We start from the raw sequence: 18,881 nt of genomic DNA on the forward strand, positions 1-18,881 counted from the left end.
TCCTTTCCCTTTCATCTCCTCACACGTTGTCAGATCAGCCAGTACTCATAGCATTGGGCTTTGAAGAAGTTCAGTTCTAAAACTACATTCTCTTGGGGCTACTAAAGATGGCTGCCATTTGGATATTTTAAAACCACGAGGCGTAAAGTTAAGAGCTGTAAATGGAAATAAAAATCTGTGTTTCACACAGCAGATAAATATTGTATTTCAAGTACTAATTCTGAGTTTTATATTTAGTAGCAAAGAGAATTAACCAATGAAGGTAAATTCAGGCACTAATATGAGTTGTTGTTCTAAAGCAGCTAGTAAAAGGCTGGAGTAGTCAGCTCCAGTATATAACAAAATTGAATAGCAGCTCTGTGATCTTGATTATTTCCTAACAAATGCACCAATCCATTAATCATAATACATACATAACGATAATTCTGAATATCTAATGTTAAGAATGATCAAATCAAAATACATAAAAATAGACAAATATTATGTCTTATCAGCTGAAAATTCTCAGAACCCAAAAGTGGAAAGCAAATGCATATAAATATAGGTAAAAGTCACTCTTGCTTGTTCCTATTTATGTCACTGGGCCAGATTGAAACAAAATGACTCGATACTTAGGGATCTTCTTTTCGTGGGGGCATGTTCCACAGAGATAGTAATTCTCACAGATACACCGCTGGAGGATAATGTCCCATTAATGTGGGTACAAAATGGAAGAAATCCAATGAAAATGGTATGTCCTCACCAATTATGCGATGCCTCTATAGTGGAGCCTCATCCACCGGTATAGAAATAATTTCCAATGTGCATAGGTAGTCCCAATTGAATTAATAGTAAGCAGTTCCAGTGCTGGTTCCAGCGATTCCACAGCAGAAGGGTTCTTGAGGTAAGTAGGGGTTTCGCTAAGCTGCGCAGGACAGCTGCAAAACATGTCAGGTGTTTACTCCTACTTACCTCAAGAACTCTTCTGCTGTGGAATCGCTATATTGAATTCTGTGTATACACACTATTTGGTGGAGAGTTACATGATGTTACCTATGATGTGTGGGAACCAGATGGAGCTCATGGTACCTGCACAGCACTTGTGGAGTCATTAAAGCTTCTTAAACATCTTCATTAAAGCTAAGGCCTTCATTCAGAGCCGCTCGCAAAAAGCGAGCGCTCGCTCTGAATGAGGGCAGCCGCTTTTGTTTTAAAAGCCGGCCTCCTGGCCGGTCGCTAAGCTGTGGGTGTCCACCCACAGCTTTAGCTAGTGACCAGGTGATGGTTGCAAAGGTCGAGACCACCATCGCGACCATCGGGGCTTGCGACGAGACCCTTGCGGTAGGGTCTCGTCTACTGCAAGCCCCAGGTAGCTTCCTGCTCTAACAGAGCAGGAAGCTCCTTACTGACATCACTGGTGATGTCAGTAGGGCCGCCTACAGACGGCAGGCGTTCCTTCAGCAACGCCTCCGTTTGTCCGGCCACCCCCCCACCCAGCCTAGACAACGGGGCGAGCTGTCGATCAACATCGACAGCCGCCCCGTTTGTAGTGAGCCCCCGGAGCGAGTGAATTTGTCACTCGCTTCAGGGCTTGCGCACTGCGAGCGCTGTGCGTGCGCAGGCCCTCACCATCGACCCACTTGCGAGCGGGTCTGAATGAGGGCCTAAGTGTGAAGGGACAGTACAGTATATTGACGTTGTGTTTGACTTGAATTGCAGGAATATAACCTTAGTTTTTTCTTATGTTGGACTGTCATTGCTATCTATTTTTTTTTTTGCAGTGGGATGGTAGTTTTGTTGTTTCATTTATTATTTTACTATATCTTTTGCAACATGGCATGCAGGGTTTACATCTAAAGCTGATGAAAACTAGAAATAAAAGATATAGTTCAGGGAACCAAGATGAATAAAATCATACTACTGTAGTGTGACAAAGTAATAACACACAGTGCAGCAACCGCTGACCTCCCTCGCCAGCTAGCGCAGAAAAAATGCAAAGTGGGATCTTTGCCACCACGATATTTATTAGATATAAGAGCAAACTTGAAAACTACCCATATACGTGCACATGGAACTTGTACAGAGCACAAACAGTATGGACGCTAATTGAATTCTGTGTACACACACTATTTATATGGTTCAGTGTGAGAGCTGTTGTGCACAACAGTTGGAGAGTTACAGGCTGTTACCTCTGATGTGTGGGAACCAGATGGAGCTCATGGTACCTGCACAGCACTTGTGGAGTCATTAAAGCTTCTTAAACAAATCAACATTAAAATGTATAGAAATTTTAAAAATCATGTCTCCCTCCGTAAAATTAATCAAGACTTCGCCATTAGGCACAGTCACACTCTGGTCATTACTGTTTCTACTCTATGGGAACCTCTGTAATCTCAAATTACTGATCACCTTCTCCCTAGTTCCCCCCCCAGCCTTATCTTTCCCCTTTCCTTTCAGACCTTTGGAACCTTACCAATAACACCCTTATCCTTTCTGTTACTCGTCTGTGTAAGTGCCAATCAGTGCTAATGCCACTGCCAACTGCTATTGGCCCCATGTAGCAGAGACGTATGGTGTGTAATGGTGATGCAGAGCATGGTTAGCATTTATTGCCATATTCACTTTGTGTCCCAATGAGATTTTGAATAGAACTAAGGTGATCTTTCCTGCACGGTCTCAATGTTCACTGGGAAAAACCTACAGAAAGATCACTTTACTCATTACAAATCATTTTATGAAATGGTCCCATCAGGTCCGGCTCCAGGGGTAGCAGCGCCCTGTGCAGCCATGGAATCCGACCCCCTGCAAAATGCGCGCGTCCGAAAAGGGATATGGCCTGAATACCATAGGCCATGCCCCTCTAAATGGCGCTATTTGGGGGGGCACGCCTCCCATTTAACGTCAGGCTGGGGGCGAGCCCAGCACTCCGTTAGTAGCTGGGCTGCCCCCAGCCATCTCTCTTCCTTTCCTCTTCTCCGGGGTCAGCACCGCCGCACAGCAGCGGTAGTGGGGGTGCCCAACCTCCGACCACCTGCGGGACACTTCTGCCCGCGGGTGGAACAGCGGGGCATTACCCAAAAAATGGGACTGTCCCGCTGAAATCGGGACAGTTGGGAGGGGTGCGCCCTCTATGGTGTGGCGCCCCTGTTCGACCGCACTGGTCGAACATGCCTCGAGCCGGCCCTGGGTCCCATAACAACAAAAGATAACCTCTGGAACAAAAGCAATCTGCTTAGCTGACAGCACCAAGAAAAGCCTGCTAGCCATCAAATAAACACAAATAAGAAGTTCCTTTGGGCCCATACATAAACAATCTATTGGCCCAATGCTGTGTTTTGCCAAAAATGTTTGGAAACGATGAGTCGGGGATTTGTAGCATGTTGGATTTTGCAGATCGCTGGAGAAATGGAGATCGTTGAATCAGTCAATTGATGTATAGGCCCCTTAAAAACTGATAGTCGTCATGTAAATCAAAACAGTTAAATAAGAAGAAAAAAGGCATAATTGGGGACTGGGATATTACTTGTGCAATATCTGCATGTGTCACTGATAGAAATACATGTGGGGATAGATCAAATAAAAATGTTAAAAATTACTCCGAAAGTGAAAAAAAAACTTGCTATGCTGTACGTTAGCCTAATATCCGATTAAAACTATTGCTCATGATGTATTTCTTTCTGTGTAATGATTTACATTAGAAAGTTCACACAAGGCAAATAACAAACAGATATATTTATAAGAGGAAAAAAATTATAAGAGTGGATCTTTAGTCGAATTAAAAAAATTTGGAATTTTAATGCTGAAACAATTTGGCAAAATATCTTCAGTTAAATTTGCATTTATACAATTGCTACATTAAATCTGGAAAGTGTACTGTATTTATTATATATTAACTGTCATTTATATAATGCCTACATATTACAATAAGTCACCTATTGGTTTTATTAATACACCTTGTTACTAAACCTGAACACTAGAAATAACGACACTTAGACAGTAAATTGAATTAAAGGGGTCGCAGCCAATGAATTTATTGATCAGATCAGAATTGATTATCATTAATATTATGGTGGCAGAAAAAGACCTCGGCCACAGCCCAATAGATAGATTTGAATAATGTGGAACGGTTCCCAGCCCTGGCGCAAACTGGGTTAGACAGTACCACCTCCCCCCAATTGGCCTAGCAATAGCCCCTCCATAAGATGGAGACCAGGTCCCCCCCTGAGGTAGTGACCAACTCGCCGCTCTCAGAGGAGAAATGCCACCGAACCCCTCTTGCGCCCAAATAGGCCGCCGAGGAGCGCTGCTTTTCGCAGTGCTGCACCGCCTTTTGTCGGAAATGATCAGATTGCAATTAAACATTATACAAACCATTGGACAGTCGGGTGGCTGGGTGGGGGTCCAAAACTGGAAAGAGGCAGAATGCCCTTTGAACTGTAAGCTCTCACGAGCAAAGGACCTCTTCCCTCATGTGCTTCTCTTTACACTTTCTTCGACTCTATACTCCCCATAAGGGCACCTAACACGTGACTGCCAACTCCCGGCAGCTTATTGTGAGTGTTCAATCGCTGCTGCAGCAATGTATATAAATCTTATCCTTGTCCTGCACTGTAATGTACTGTAAGTTACTTGTTTCTTGTTCACTTATTAGTTATATGTACTATGTAAGGCGCTGCGGAACACTTGTGGCGCCATATAAATAAAGGATAATAATAACTGTTTATTTATATGCCTAACCAAAGCCCCTCCCATTAACTAAACTGATAGGCTAGCACACCCTGACTGACATCTCACTCTGCTAGCAACTCACGTTAACCCTTACTGACCCGTGCCAAATATTCCTTAAAAAACCAGGTGCTTGTATATCATAGACTTATACAGTCTTCAGATACTTTTTGTTTAACAGAGAATATTTGATCTTGCACCCATAGAGGTGCGCAGTAAAATAAGTGATGTTGGGATACTGTCAAACGTACCGGCATGGTGCCCAGCTGCACATCGTATCCCAACATTGCATTTAATTCAATTGCCCTCTATGATTGAGATTTAGCTATTATAAGTATTTATATAGTGGCAATCATACAGAGAATATATAATTACTCACATTAGTCCCTGCCACACAAGGGTCTATTTTGTCAGGAACCATTTCACCTACCAGTATGTTTATGGAGTCTGGGAGGAAACCAGAACACCTGAAGGAAACCCACACACACTGGGAGAACATGCAAATACCTCATAGATAAGGCCCTAGTCACAGACAAACCCATGACCCCAACAATACTACACATTATATATATATATATATATATAGCGTAACTTACAGCCATCTTAAGTGTGAATGTTTACCAGGTTAGTAAATAAATGCTAGTTTACTTTTCCATTTCCCTTGCCCTTAATGAAAACGTGACTAACTGTGCCTGTTCTCTTTTTAAAGAATCCTTCGGATCAGATATCCTTCCGGGCTGCTGGTGGGCTGACGGCTTTAGAACAGATCCTGCAAGCAGCGACACCTATATGTAACAGCAGCACATCCTACCGCATTCCTTTCAAGTAAGAATCTATTGTTCTCGTGCATGGGAAGGTCATATTGTACACATTTTCATAGCTCAAGAGCTAGACCTGTCATTTTATATACATATATATAATATTTAGTCACTATGTGCCGCTTTTCAAACTCACACAATGCAAACAAACTGTAAATGTGAATTTTCTGTCATACATGCCTACTCTCCCGGAACGGCCAGGAGGCTCCAGATTATCAGGTGTCATTAGAAGATGGGTGGACTGTGGCCATAAAGAGAAGCACATGGTCTGCAGCAATACTCGTATTGTCTCTACCATTTAAACAATGTTTAATTGGTATTAAGGGGCCTAATGTGTGTCAAGAAAACATTCCCCACAAAATTACACCACCAGCCTGAACCATTGACACAAGGCAGGATGGGTCCACGTCTCATGTTGTTTATGCCATATTCTGACCCCACCACCTGGTTGTTGCAGCAGAAATCAGGATTGGTCAGACCATGCAACCTTTATCCAATCTTCATTTATCCAGTTTTGGTTAGCCTGTGTCCTGTGTAGCCTCAGTTTGTTCTTTGCTGACTGGAGAAGAACTTGGTGTGGTCTTCTGCTGCTGTAACCCATCCACTTCATGGATCAAAGTGCTGTGCTTACAACTTTTGTAACACAAAACAGCCACTCACTGGATGTTTTTTGTTTTGTACATCATTCTGTGTAAACTCTAAAGACTGTAGTGCATGAAAATACTAGATTGGCAGTTTCTGAGATCCTCAAACTAATGTAGTAAAAATCATTCCATGGTCAAAGTAACTTAGACACATTTCTACTCTATTCTGCAGTGCATGCTTTTATGCATTGAGCTGATGCCATGTAATTGGCTGATTGGATGTTTGCATTAATGAGCAAGCGTACAGTTGTATAATAATATTAGCTAATAAGTGTATATGGTAAAATATGTTTATTTTTAATAAGATACACAGAAGTACACATTGGACTTTGGGCCTGATTCAGACCCACTCGCAAGCAGCTGTCCGCTCGCAAGTGGGTCGATGTTGTGCACTGCGCATGCGCACGACGGCGGGAGCTCCGTCGTGTGCATGCGCCAGACGCGACGAGCGAAGGACTTTCCTTCGCTCGTTGTGTCTGATCAAAGGGGGCGTGCTGCGATGTTGATTGACAGCACGCCCCCTTTGGGGGGGGGTGCCGGGGGCGTGCCTCCCTGACGGAACGCCTACCGTCAGAAGCCGGCCCACTGACATCACTAGTGATGTCAGTGGGAGTGATTTTGGCTCTAATAGAGCCAAAATCACTCCGGGCCTTGCGGTTGAAAAACTCAACCGCAGGCTCCGGCTCGCAGTGGCGATGGTCGCGATGGTTAAGACCATCGCGGCCATCAAACTGCACGCTCGTATAGGCTGTGGGTGGTGACCCACAGCTATACGAGCGTCCAAGAGGACGCTCCATAATTATGGAGGGCGGCCCTCATTCAGAGCGTGCGCTCTGCTCAGAGCGTACGGCTCTGAATGAGGGCCTTTGTTTTATATGTTATATGTTCATGTCATGTATTCACTTAAACGGGAGTGGGCTCTTTCAGCACCGCTGCACAGGTCTATACCCACCAGTATATATCAGGATGAGCCTTACTTTGAGTGTGGCATCATGAGTTGGTCCCCTCATTCTTCGGATTTGAATCCAATAGATCACATGGGATTAGGGAATTTTGGACCATTATTCAGGGGGCTTGGTTTACATTATCTACACAGTAATTCATAGAGCTTGTGGAGTTCATGCTCCATTGTGTTGCTGCTGTAATCCGATCCAAAGGAGGACCTACACATTACAATACAGGTGAGTTTTTCTGGCACATGAGAGTATACTAGAATACTAACCTACTAATAACCTTACTACAATAGAATTCACTAGTAGGATAACCTAACTTATTTTTGCTAATTTATCTGTTGTCCCTTGCTCCAAATAAAAGCTACTGGAGGAAAAGAACATTTGTCTCTTTATAGAGAACTAATTCATTGTCCATATTACAATTAGCTCCCACCTAAGGATAAAGCAGTATAATATAACAGATGATACTAGTATAACATCCTTTCTGCTGTTTACAAAAGGGAAATATAACTCCCTATCAGTAAGCAACACAGCAGGTCACCCTCTAGCAATAGGGGGTAATGCATTATAAGAATTTCCTATAAAATAGGTAAATCATCCTCCCGTATTATCTTGGTAGTAGAGTGGCAAATATACTATTAAAGGCTATGAGTAATAAGCATATGGGCATACATTGTCAGATAAACGGTCTGTCAGGCCGACAGACATTCGGCACGCCTCAAAAACCAAGCCATCACACCCCCGTTTTCTAAAACAGTCCCCCACCCCTCCCCCAAACGGCTGCAGACTGTCAATCACGTAACATTGGCAGCCGTACTAAGGGGGTCATTCAGACCCGCTCGCGAGAGCAGGATGCTCGCAAGCGGGTCGATGGTGCCGAATTGCGCATGCGCACGACGGAGGGAGCTCTGTCATGCGCATGCGCGGGACCCGAATAACGACAGCCAAGCCGTCGTTATGGGTCTCGCACCAAAGGGGGTGTGCTGTCGATGTTGATTAATAGCACGCCCCCTTTGGTGGGCGTGCCGGGGGCGTGGCTGCCAGACGGAGGCGTTCCCATGGGAACGCCTACCGTCTGAGTCCGGCCCCACTGACATCAGTAGTGATGTCAGTGGGAGTGATTTTGGCTCTGATAGAGCCAAAATCACTCCAGGGCTTGCGGTCACCGAGACCCTACCGCAGGGTCTCGTCGCAAGAGGGTGGTCGCGATGGTCTTGACCATCGCGACCATCATCATGGACGCTCGCTATAGCTGTGGGTGGTAACCCACAGCTATGCGAGCGTCCATGAGGCCACTCCAAGTTGAGGGAGGAGTGCCCTGATTTAGAGCGAGCGCTCTGGTCAGAGCGTCCGGCTCTGAATCAGGCCCGAAGTCCGACAATGCAGGACCAAATCTGCACATGCGCAGTGCAGGTCCAAATAAAAAAGCATTGGCCACTTACGACTGAATTGAAACACCAGCCGGGTCTAAATCAAGCCCATACTAAGGTGACAAGAAGCAATCCGTCTTTTTTTTTTTTTTTTTTTTTTAAAACCACACCTTACATTTTTGCATATACAATTATACTATACTGTATTATAACTATACTTTGCTTGTTCTATTAAGGGTGTTTCTTTTTCTTTTACACCTTTTTAATAATAAAGAATAAAAGTTAAGTATTAATGTTTGTAACCTGAAGATTGCCAAGTACCACTATATACATAAAAAAGTCCTGAATCTGCGCAAACAACAGACTGCAGCCAATGGAAACTCGAGAGGCTCTGTTACGATCCTCTAGCAATAGCTAGGACAGAGATGGAGGTATTGGAGATACCAGTCACAAGCAGAATATTAAAATCATGGCAGTTTACTTTATAAATGAAATGGTGGCCCTGGAGGGCCAGTACAAACACAACATGTCAATGCTGCAGTAAGGAGCTGATACAATAGGACAGTTAATAGAATATACTGTAGACTTACAGCCCAAACTAAAGTTGTTGAATGGCCAGGAGGCCTAGTTGACAGCGATGCTTGAAACATGGAATAGAAGCAGCATGGCCTGGAGGGCTTAGTAGACAGCGATGCTTGAAACGTAGTGTTGAAGCAGGATTTCTGTATGGCCTGGAGGGCCTAGTAGACAGCGACGCTTGAAACGTGGTTTAGAAGCAGGAGTGCTGGATGACCTGGAGGGCCTAGTAGACAGCGAAGCTTGAAACGTGGTGTAGAGGCAGGATTGCTGTATGGCCTGGAGGGCCTAGTAGACAATGATGCTTGGAACGTGGTGTAGAAGCAGGATAGCTGTATGGCCTGGAGGACCCTGTAGACAGCGATACTTGAACCCGAAGTACTTGGGTCACTTAGAAACCAGTGAGCAGAGTACACACAGCATGTACAGATTATAACTGGAAGTCACAGAAAGCAAGTTGCATAACCAAAAGTTCCACATGAAAACTCTATAGCCGACAGGGCGGCGACAGTCCAGGAAGTTGAAATAGGATCAGGTGCCAATCAGGCAACACTTTGAGGAAACATGTGAAATCATCTGACATCTGGGTCTCCTAGCAATCGGCAACCTAGAAGCATGGTCAGGAGCAGGAGGAATACTTGCAGGAGACAAGTCCTGGACTGGACTTGTAACAGGCTCCTTACCACTCTCTCATACAGAACAAATAATACATATATAGAGTCCCATTCGGCGCTGTCAGATAATGAAAAGGAAAGTCTCTTACATCTATATTATTCCAAATGAGCAAGAAGTCCAAAATGATTCCTTTTAGAATTTATTCTGTTCCACTCTTATCAGATGAGTCTTTTTTTTTCCCTTTCTCTTCTTTCTACAACATGACTCACAAGGATATAGAAGAACGGAAAAATAGTGCAAATATTGTTTGGTAAAAATCAACAACAATTTATTAAAGTATTGCACTCACATTCCAAATAAAACAGGCGTATAGCATCGCCTATTTGATGCACACTTGGATCAGTTATGTAAGGGATACCGATAAGTTCCTTGCTGGAATAAAGTACCACCATATCCCATAAAGTGCACCCACCCAAATACTCATTTGGGGTTAATCCAATTAGGTGCAAGATCCTCTCACCCGCGAGTAAGTGCAGCTGTATGTTGCTCTTACAGGTACCTCTGGACTTGCACATTTCTGTTCGGAGCCCCATAGCAAAATTGTGCGACTCCGTGGGTGAAATTGAGTCGAGTGGAGTGAATTGCTGTGCTGATGTAAGGCGTTCCTATGCCCATCCAACAGCAATCCACCCCTTCACACCTAATTGGATTGACTCCACTGTTTTGTTTTGCTTTGATACGTTGTAACAGCTATTAAGTATGTAGTAGTACACCTGAATATACGAGGTTGGTTCAATAAATAAGGTAACAAGACCTCTCATTGCGTAAATGTATTAAACCCTTACATATACGTTTACAGTAATCAATAGTATGGCCTTGATACAGATTATTTTTCCACATAGTCCCCATACTTGTCTAAGTATTTGTTCCAACGGTACACCAAGGCATCTATCTTGGCATAGAAGAAAGTGCTTGAAGCCAGAACATGGCGGGTTGCTGAACTTCACCGTCAGTTGCAAATCGCCTTCCACCCAGGTGCTTCTTCATTGGTCCAAAGAGATAGAAATCACTCAGTGCCAGGTCAGGGCTGTAGGAAGGATGGTCCAGTACGTCCCAATGATAGCACTGTAACAACTCACATGTGCGGTTCCCTAAGTGTGGCCTGGCGTTCTAATGCAACATTACAACGCCTGTTTGCAGAAACCCAGGTTTTTTTTTTAGATGAATTGCCCTCCACAACCAGCTCATTGTGTCACAATAGCAGACAGCATTCACAGTATTTCCCTTGGTGAGTAAATCAACCAGAAGCACGCCCTTGTGGTCCCAAAACACAGTCGCCATGACCTTCTTTGTTGATGGAGTTGTTTTGAAATTCTTTGAAGGTGGGGACGATGTGTGTTTCCTTGTCATGGATGCTTGCTTCTTCTCCGGTGTCACATAATGCACCCACGTTTCATCGCCTGTAACAATACACTGCAGGAACTGCACTCCCTCCTCATGGTACCGCGTCAAGTGCACAAGAGACAATCCCATCCAATTGGTTTTGTGAACTTCTGTGAGTTGCTTCAGCACCCAGTGTGAACACTTTTTCCTGTACCCCAGTTGCTCATAAACAATGTTGTGCACAGCACCCACTGAGATGTTACTCATCAATATCGCTAACTCAAATGAGTGTGTCCTCCTGCCTCAGACCTTCAATTAGGCACAAATTGTCATCTGTGGTGGACGTGCTTGGCCGGCTGGATCACTGCTCATCTTGAATGTCTCCTGCCGTTATGAAAGGCAGTGTGCCAAACCCAAACCCGTTTCCATGCCATGACGTTATCACCGTAGACTGCGACAAATTGGCGATGAATTTCAACTGCTGATGTGAACTTTTTCGATAGTTGCAGAAATGTGATCACACTAGGCATCTCAATGTTTGACCATGTTTCTGCCAGCCCCGCCATCCTACAACTGATGTGAGGCGCAGTCTAATGGCCATGAGGGGAAGCAGTGGTCTACCTGCTCTGGCATGGTGGGAAATTAGAATGAAATAGAGAACAGTACACACGTGAGAGGTCTTGTTGCCTTACTTATTGAACCAACCTCGTAACTTGATTTTAATGACTATATCTGAAACAATCAGGGAGTAGGGAACATCTGAATTAAAAGGAAAAGCTACTGTAATAAAAATTCAGTGCAGGATAACCTTTCCTTGTCTTTACACAATGCTCCTTTCCTTATTAGGTATATTCTATTATGAAAGTCTGAAAGATTCTTGTTGTGAGATATCAGCATTGTTTCTTAGTCATGACAAATTATGGTGGATATACTGTACATAGCTACGTGGTTAAAATAAATAGCACATGTTCTGTTGAAAGACTATTCATTTTCTTAATGTTTATTTGTAATTTTTTCTTTTTGAATCACACGTGTCCTTGTATTTGGTGGGAGGTCTGATGAGTGCCATCTAAGATATCATCTTATCATCTTGGATTGGTGGTTTAGACTGTATCGAAGTCTGAAAGTTGGGAAAAATGCTCATTCTCCCCATAATAATAACAAATCAACAAAATATGGATGATCCACTAGGCAGTTTTACCTGTTTCAGTTCTTAGAATAATAGAAAGCTTGCTCAGACAATAGGTTAACCTAGGCAGGTGACATCAATGTTCTTTTGTGACACATCCTTTAAGGACTGTACTATGGACTGTGACATGGTGAGATGATGTATTTTACCTACAGGAACATCATGTTGTCCTGTGATCTGGTTCAGTCCTCATAACTGTCACAGAGTTGAATGTTGGCAATGCAATAAAATCACTTTTTGTTAAAAATAAAATAAATGGAGCACCTTCAAAATATTCAAAATAGTTTTTTTTTCAATTTATCATTGTTACCAATCCTATATCAATCTGCAGCTTAAACTGCACACACAAAGCACAACTTCATTGAATACTGTTAATATTACTGAATTTCCACTCCATCACAAGTATATCCATATCTCCTCCAACACCAATAGCTATTACATACTGCATCTGGCAGAATAATATTAGTAGTAATTTTATTTATATAGCGCTCTTTCTGCAATAGCACTCATAGCATGTAGGATTTGTCTTCATAGCACACCATCGAGTTTTGGAATTGTCTAGATTACAGTGCTAATAGGTATATTATCAAGTTCAACCTTTTTATTTTTACTTTATAGCTGTGTATAAAAAATGCGAACACCTCATATCATAATTATCGATTGGGTAGTAATTGCAGCTATTGGGGTTGGAATTTTCTTCCTTTCTTCGTTACTGTAAATAATTTTTTCATCCTGGTTCAGCATATTATACATTTTCAGGTGTAATAGTCCATCTAACCTCATATCGCCCATCCCATTGACTTTACTAGTTGCAACCAGCCTTTACCTTCTGCAAACAAGTGGACAATATAACAGATAAAAAGCTCAGCAGAGACCGTCAATAGAAACATTTTTGAATAAATAAAGAAGCAAAGACTTTTGTACTTTTTATCTTCCCATGATTGTATCTCAGTACTGTCAGGGAGTCACAAATAATTGTAGATCATTTTTATAATATGATACCAGCATTATACAATTGTACAATATATGAGCTTAGAATGTGAACTCTGTTTGCATTTATTTTGTCTGTCCCTGTTTCATGTATGTCCCGTTCTTCCCTACTTTTCGGCACTGTGGAATCTTGCAAATCTACAATAATAATAATATAAAGATGTGTCCTCATACATCTAGCCTCAATACGCCACGCATCGCCACTTGGCTAGCGTGAGTGAGCTACCAGGTCCTGTGCTACTCTGCTAGCGCCGGGCATCTTTTTTTTGCCGAAAATGCGTCTAAGTCGCATGAGATGTGACACTTGTATATCTATGTGCACCTGAGTTTGTATATCAACCACAACAGAACTTGGAATGAAAAAAGCTGCGGCGGCTACATTGTAGCACTTCCTATACTGATTCAGAGACTCAGTTGCACTCGGATATCCAAGTGTTGCACATCAAATGAATCAGCACAGTCTGCAGACAACTCTGTATGTGCATTTTCAGAGTTGCAGACTGAAAGCCTAATTTGCTAACATTGCATTTAAATCCTTTTCACAACACAATTGCAAACAATCAGACACACTTTAATTTTTTCCTTGCACAGGACAGATCATACCTAATTGTTGATTGGTTACTGTGGTCTAGGGCAAATTTTGCACATAAATAAGATTCTGGGTTACACAGTATAAATTTGCTAAGCGGATCTCCACCCTCTTGCTGTGAGTTAGTGGACGGGCTGCTGCTGGCAGAACAGTACCATTTATGTTGTTGTGCTCCTTCAGCCTAAACTCCTGGTAGGAGGGAGTGTATCTGCTGACTGATGATCCTAGATAGTATATATGTAGAATGGAAACAAAGGTTACATCACACAGTTTACATTGACTCTTACAATAGTTGTACATTATAGAATTGATATGATTTGGGAGGTAGGTGATTTCTCCTGTGCATAATACCAGTTTGTACTGCCTGCAGCCACCCGTAGCCACATTGTAAAACAATTGAAATATGTCCCAATGGTCAGCTTTGTTGTCTGTTCCTTACCTATACCTTCACATCTGGTGCAGGTCTGGTCTCTAACACAGAGCTAAAATTGTCTCCTGTAACATGTCATTTATGCTCTGCTAAATACAGCTAGCTTTCTAGAAGTCTATTTACTTGTCTTGTACTTTTAAAGTAGGAACTTTGCTCTATATGAATATGAAAGTATTGGTTACATAAGAGAGACTTTACACCATGCATCAATTGCTTCTGTCAGATAAATCTCTACTATTTCTTATGACGAGAGCCAAGAACAGGTGGTACTCAACGCTTTCTGTAATAGGATTAGTATATTGGTGGTACTGATTCCAGTCTGCCCTCTAGCAACACAAATCTTCCTGACCAGTCTGTGGTTGAGGTGCACAACTAATCCCATTATACACTCCCTAAAAGCAGGTCAGACTTCATCTGTGTACAGTATTAGAGCTGCACAGTAATAAGAGACGCATCATTGGCAGAGATGATAAGAAGGATGCTGGCTTAGAATTACAGTATAAAAGAGGGTAGGTTGCCAGTCAAATTACTCATACTAATCATTTATTTTATTTTCTCCTTATTTCAACTACTTTTATAAGGTTTATTAAGTTTATAATAAAAAAGACAAAGAAATAGCAAAATAACATTCAATAGTTTTTTATAGCACATATGAGTTTACTGCAGGTCTCAGAATTATTTATTGTGACACATATTGTACAATACAAACACAATTGTTCTCAGCATGCAGAGGGCTATATTTTGTGTAATTACAGATCATATACAGAGATTTGCTATTGGTAATTTAATATGAAATCCACCTCAATATAACCACATAGATCACAACTATTATGAACCAGTCCATCAGGTTGTTTCATCTAGCTGTAGAAATTCTATGTGTTATCTAAGATCAAACTTGATAACTGTTGACGTTTTTTAATTATTATATTTATTATTGTTTAATTATATAGTGCCACCATATTACACATCTATAGAGAGAATATTTATCTTCCCGTTAGTTCCCGCTCCATTTGAGCTTACAGTCTAGATTCACACACACAACTGAGGTCAATTTTTGTGAGCAGCCAATAAACAGGATGTACAGATGTGTCCACATACCTCTATCCTCTGTGCGCTACAAGTCGCGTTACACGCAACATGTGAGCACTGTGCGACTTGGTAGCGCCAAACATCCTTTCATGAAACTTTTTTTCCTTAAAATGCGTCTTATTCGTGATGCGAGTAGGACGCACAAGCAGCTTATGATGATTAAAATGAAATGCGGCATATCTATATTCTGGGTGTGACTGTGATTTATACCTAATGTCAAATATAACTATATCTTATGTAGCTGATAATAATGCTAGTATATTATTTATTACCACTTATTTATATAGTGCACAAATATTCTCCGCACTTTACTGAGAATATATCTGTAGCATTGTACTTCACCAATCCAAATGTCTGTCTTTGAGCTCTTCATAATGTAAGCAACTTGCTGCTTAAAGTGGCCACACATTTGGTAATTCTGTTGATTGATATAAAGCAATTGTTGTAAGACTGGAGGTTAGATGAGTGAGACCAATAGAAATCGTTCTTAATTTCTATCAGTCGTGGCCATAAATGCAGGTGGACAATGACACTGTGGCTACAGGTATGCAGTCATCAGTCCACCATACAAATGCAGTCCGATGGGATCTAGCTAGGCACTCTGCCTGCTGAATAGTTTAATCTGATGACCGGCCACTATCTGTGTGTCCAACTCGTTATAGAACCAGGCATTTGGAAATCAGGCCAGAAAACTTTATTTCATGTGTGACCATATACCCCTTCCACAATGGAAAAGCAAATTGCCGGGTTAAGCATTTGGACCCGGTAATTTGCGCATCAACACAGGTCCTTTTTCTGTGTGAATGGGTAAACCAGGGTCGAAGTCCCGGGAATTGCGGCCAGGGGTACAGGCTGGGACTGGCAAAAAAAAACAGTGCATCAAATCCTGGGTAAAAGCCGGGTTTTTGAGGCTTTTCTGTGTGAAAGTGGTAAAGTTAGGTCAGTCATGATTTGCCTCCTGTCACCAGTAACTGGAATGTGTTTTCTATTTCCAAATAGTCATGAACATCTCTCCAGATAACACTTTTGTCAGATTTTCCAGTGTTTAGCTTGTTTCATATCAGGGATCTTAGAATAAGTCAATTTGCTTTTCTTTTTCATGTATTAGAAACATAATTCTCTCTGGTAACTGTTTCCTCTTTATTTTATATAGGTCACTTTGCAGTGCTGTGAATATCTACACATTAACTTGCAGTAACTGTCCAGAGAATTGTACCTACGTCCTGCTGAGCAGTAGAATCACTTTCCTTCTGGAGCTACTCATACAGCAGCTATCGGTATGTTCTCATATCGCTAGATGTTTGGTGGCGTTTTGTGTTGTAGCTTGGATAGCATTGTTATTGTTGGGTCTGAATAATTCAGCAAATTTATGGCAAATGTCCAATCTCCTAAATTGTTCTTTTGCTGTTGCAGTAGTGACTCTCAATTTAGTTATGTGATCGTTTGAATTTATTTGATCACTAATAGTTTGTGCACTGTATAAGAAAATGATATTATGTATTAGTTTATTGTTCCATTATGCCTTTTTAGAATACTTACAATTTTTGTGCTGTGTAGTTTTGTAGCTGCGAACGGCATGTTGTACTCTATGTTTTTGTTACATACTCCAGCAAAAATGCCAGTTTATAGAAGTCTTATTGCCACTTTGCTCCTGCTTTGACCTTATGAATTTATGGGAGATTTTTATTATTTATTTTATCAATAAAAAAGGTTTACCAAAAGCCTCAGAACACAATCCTGAAGGTCTTGTAACAAAACCAAAATTATTATCAGCCTCACATATCATCATATTTCAATCAACACCACAAAACTCTCAAACTCCAGGATTATAAATACTTTCTGGAGCCAGCAATTCAGTGTATGAAAGCACACTGAATATTTAATTAACAGTTTCATTCTTAATTCATCAGTACCTTCTAATCGTAAGATATTCAGACACAGCATTCGTCCTAGGGCTTGGTGTCCAAATCTGTCCCCGAGCCAAGTCGTTTGGTAATTGAAAATCTATGTATGTGCCTTAAATAATTAACATAACTCCTTTTGAATCAGACATAAATTGGAATGTTTAGGGACATTTAATGGCTGTGCTTGTTAGCTTGTCTGTGAAACATTCATAACACACAATTCCTTTTATGTTGCAGTGCAATATCAGTCATTACATTCCCCTATCCATCAGTTCATCCATCCATGTGTGTGTGTTACATGCTTAATATTACAAAAAAACATACATAGAAACATAGAATTTAACAGCAGATAAGAACTATTTGGACCATCTAGTCTAGTAATAAGGGGGCTGTTATTAGGGTTAAGGGTAGAGTTGGATTAGGTTTTTTTTTTAGGGTATTAATGTTAGAATATCAAGGTTCGGGCTAAGGGTAAGGGCAGAGTGTTATAGTAGAATTAATTGTCAGGGTTTTGGGTATTAGTGCTAGGGTTAAATATAAAGGGTCTGGGTTAGAGTATTAGGATTAAGGGTTAGGGGTAAGGGCGGAGTGTTAGAGTAGCAGAATTAATTGTGAGGATTTTGGGGTATTAGTGCTAGGGTTTAAGATTATGGGTGTGGGTTAGGACAGTGGCGTAACTAGGGCAGGGCGAGCGGGGTGCTTGCCCTGGGCGCCGTGGGACCGGCCCGCCCTAGTTAGCCACCAGTGTAGCGCCGACCGCAATGAGTGCGGTCAGCGCTACACATTTACACAGGACCGGCGCTAGGCTTCCAGCGCCAGTCCTGTGCTGCACACCTGAGCCCGTTCCCTCCCCCTGAGCACTTGCCCAATAGCGCCAGGAGGCGGGCTCAGGCTGTGCATAACACACGCATCGCCGCCAGCGCTGGCGGCGATGCGTGTGTTAAACAGCAGCCAATGAGAGTCAGATAGACTCTCATTGACTGCTGCAGCACCCACTGCAAGAGCCGGACTTCCGTCCGGCTCCTGCAGTGGGTAATGGGACAGACGTCATGACGTCTGTCCCATTATGCTGAGCGCGCCAGCCCGGGAGGACTGGCGGGCGGCGGCGGGAGCGGCCTCGCGGACTGGTGGAGCAGCAGCGTGGATTCAGGTAAGTATGTTTTTATATATATATTTTTAAAAACCTGTCAGCACTACTGGGGGCACAATGGGGGTGGCTATCACTGGGGGGATCTCTACTGGGGTGGGGGCACAACAAGGGGGGGGCTAGTACTGGGGGCACCACTATTAGGAGGACCTCTACTGGGGGGGGCTATTACTGGGGACACCATTATTGGGAGGACCTCTACTGGGGGGGCTATTACTGGGGGCACCATTATTAGGAGGACCTCTACTGGGGGGGGGGCTATTACTGGGGGCACCATTATTAGGAGGACCTCTACTGGGGGGGCTATTACTGGGGGCACCATTATTAGGAGGACCTCTACTGGGGGGCTATTACTGGGGGCACCATTATTAGGAGGACCTCTACTGGGGGGGGCTATTACTGGGGGCACCATTATTGGGAGGACCTCTACTGGGGGGGCTATTACAGGGGGCACTTAATCGGGAGGGGGAACCTCAACTG

The 18,881-nt window shown here is 42.6% G+C and overlaps 1 protein-coding gene across 3 annotated transcripts in view; it reads left to right on the forward strand.

Moving 5' to 3' along the window:
* SCAPER (S-phase cyclin A associated protein in the ER) overlaps nt 1-18,881 on the forward strand; it is a 321,693-nt gene that overhangs the window by 205,199 nt on the left and 97,613 nt on the right. For all 3 annotated transcript variants that reach the window (XM_088446867.1, XM_088446876.1, XM_088446870.1), the window contains exons 23-24: nt 5,414-5,529; nt 16,504-16,627. In XM_088446867.1, the coding sequence (XP_088302993.1) occupies nt 5,414-5,529; nt 16,504-16,627 (240 nt within the window). The remainder of the gene's footprint in view (nt 1-5,413; nt 5,530-16,503; nt 16,628-18,881) is intronic.

The sequence above is a fragment of the Taudactylus pleione genome, unplaced genomic scaffold, assembly GCF_031769625.1.
Source record: "Taudactylus pleione unplaced genomic scaffold, aTauple2 ptg000019l, whole genome shotgun sequence".
In the NCBI taxonomy this organism is placed as follows: Eukaryota; Metazoa; Chordata; class Amphibia; order Anura; family Myobatrachidae; genus Taudactylus; species Taudactylus pleione.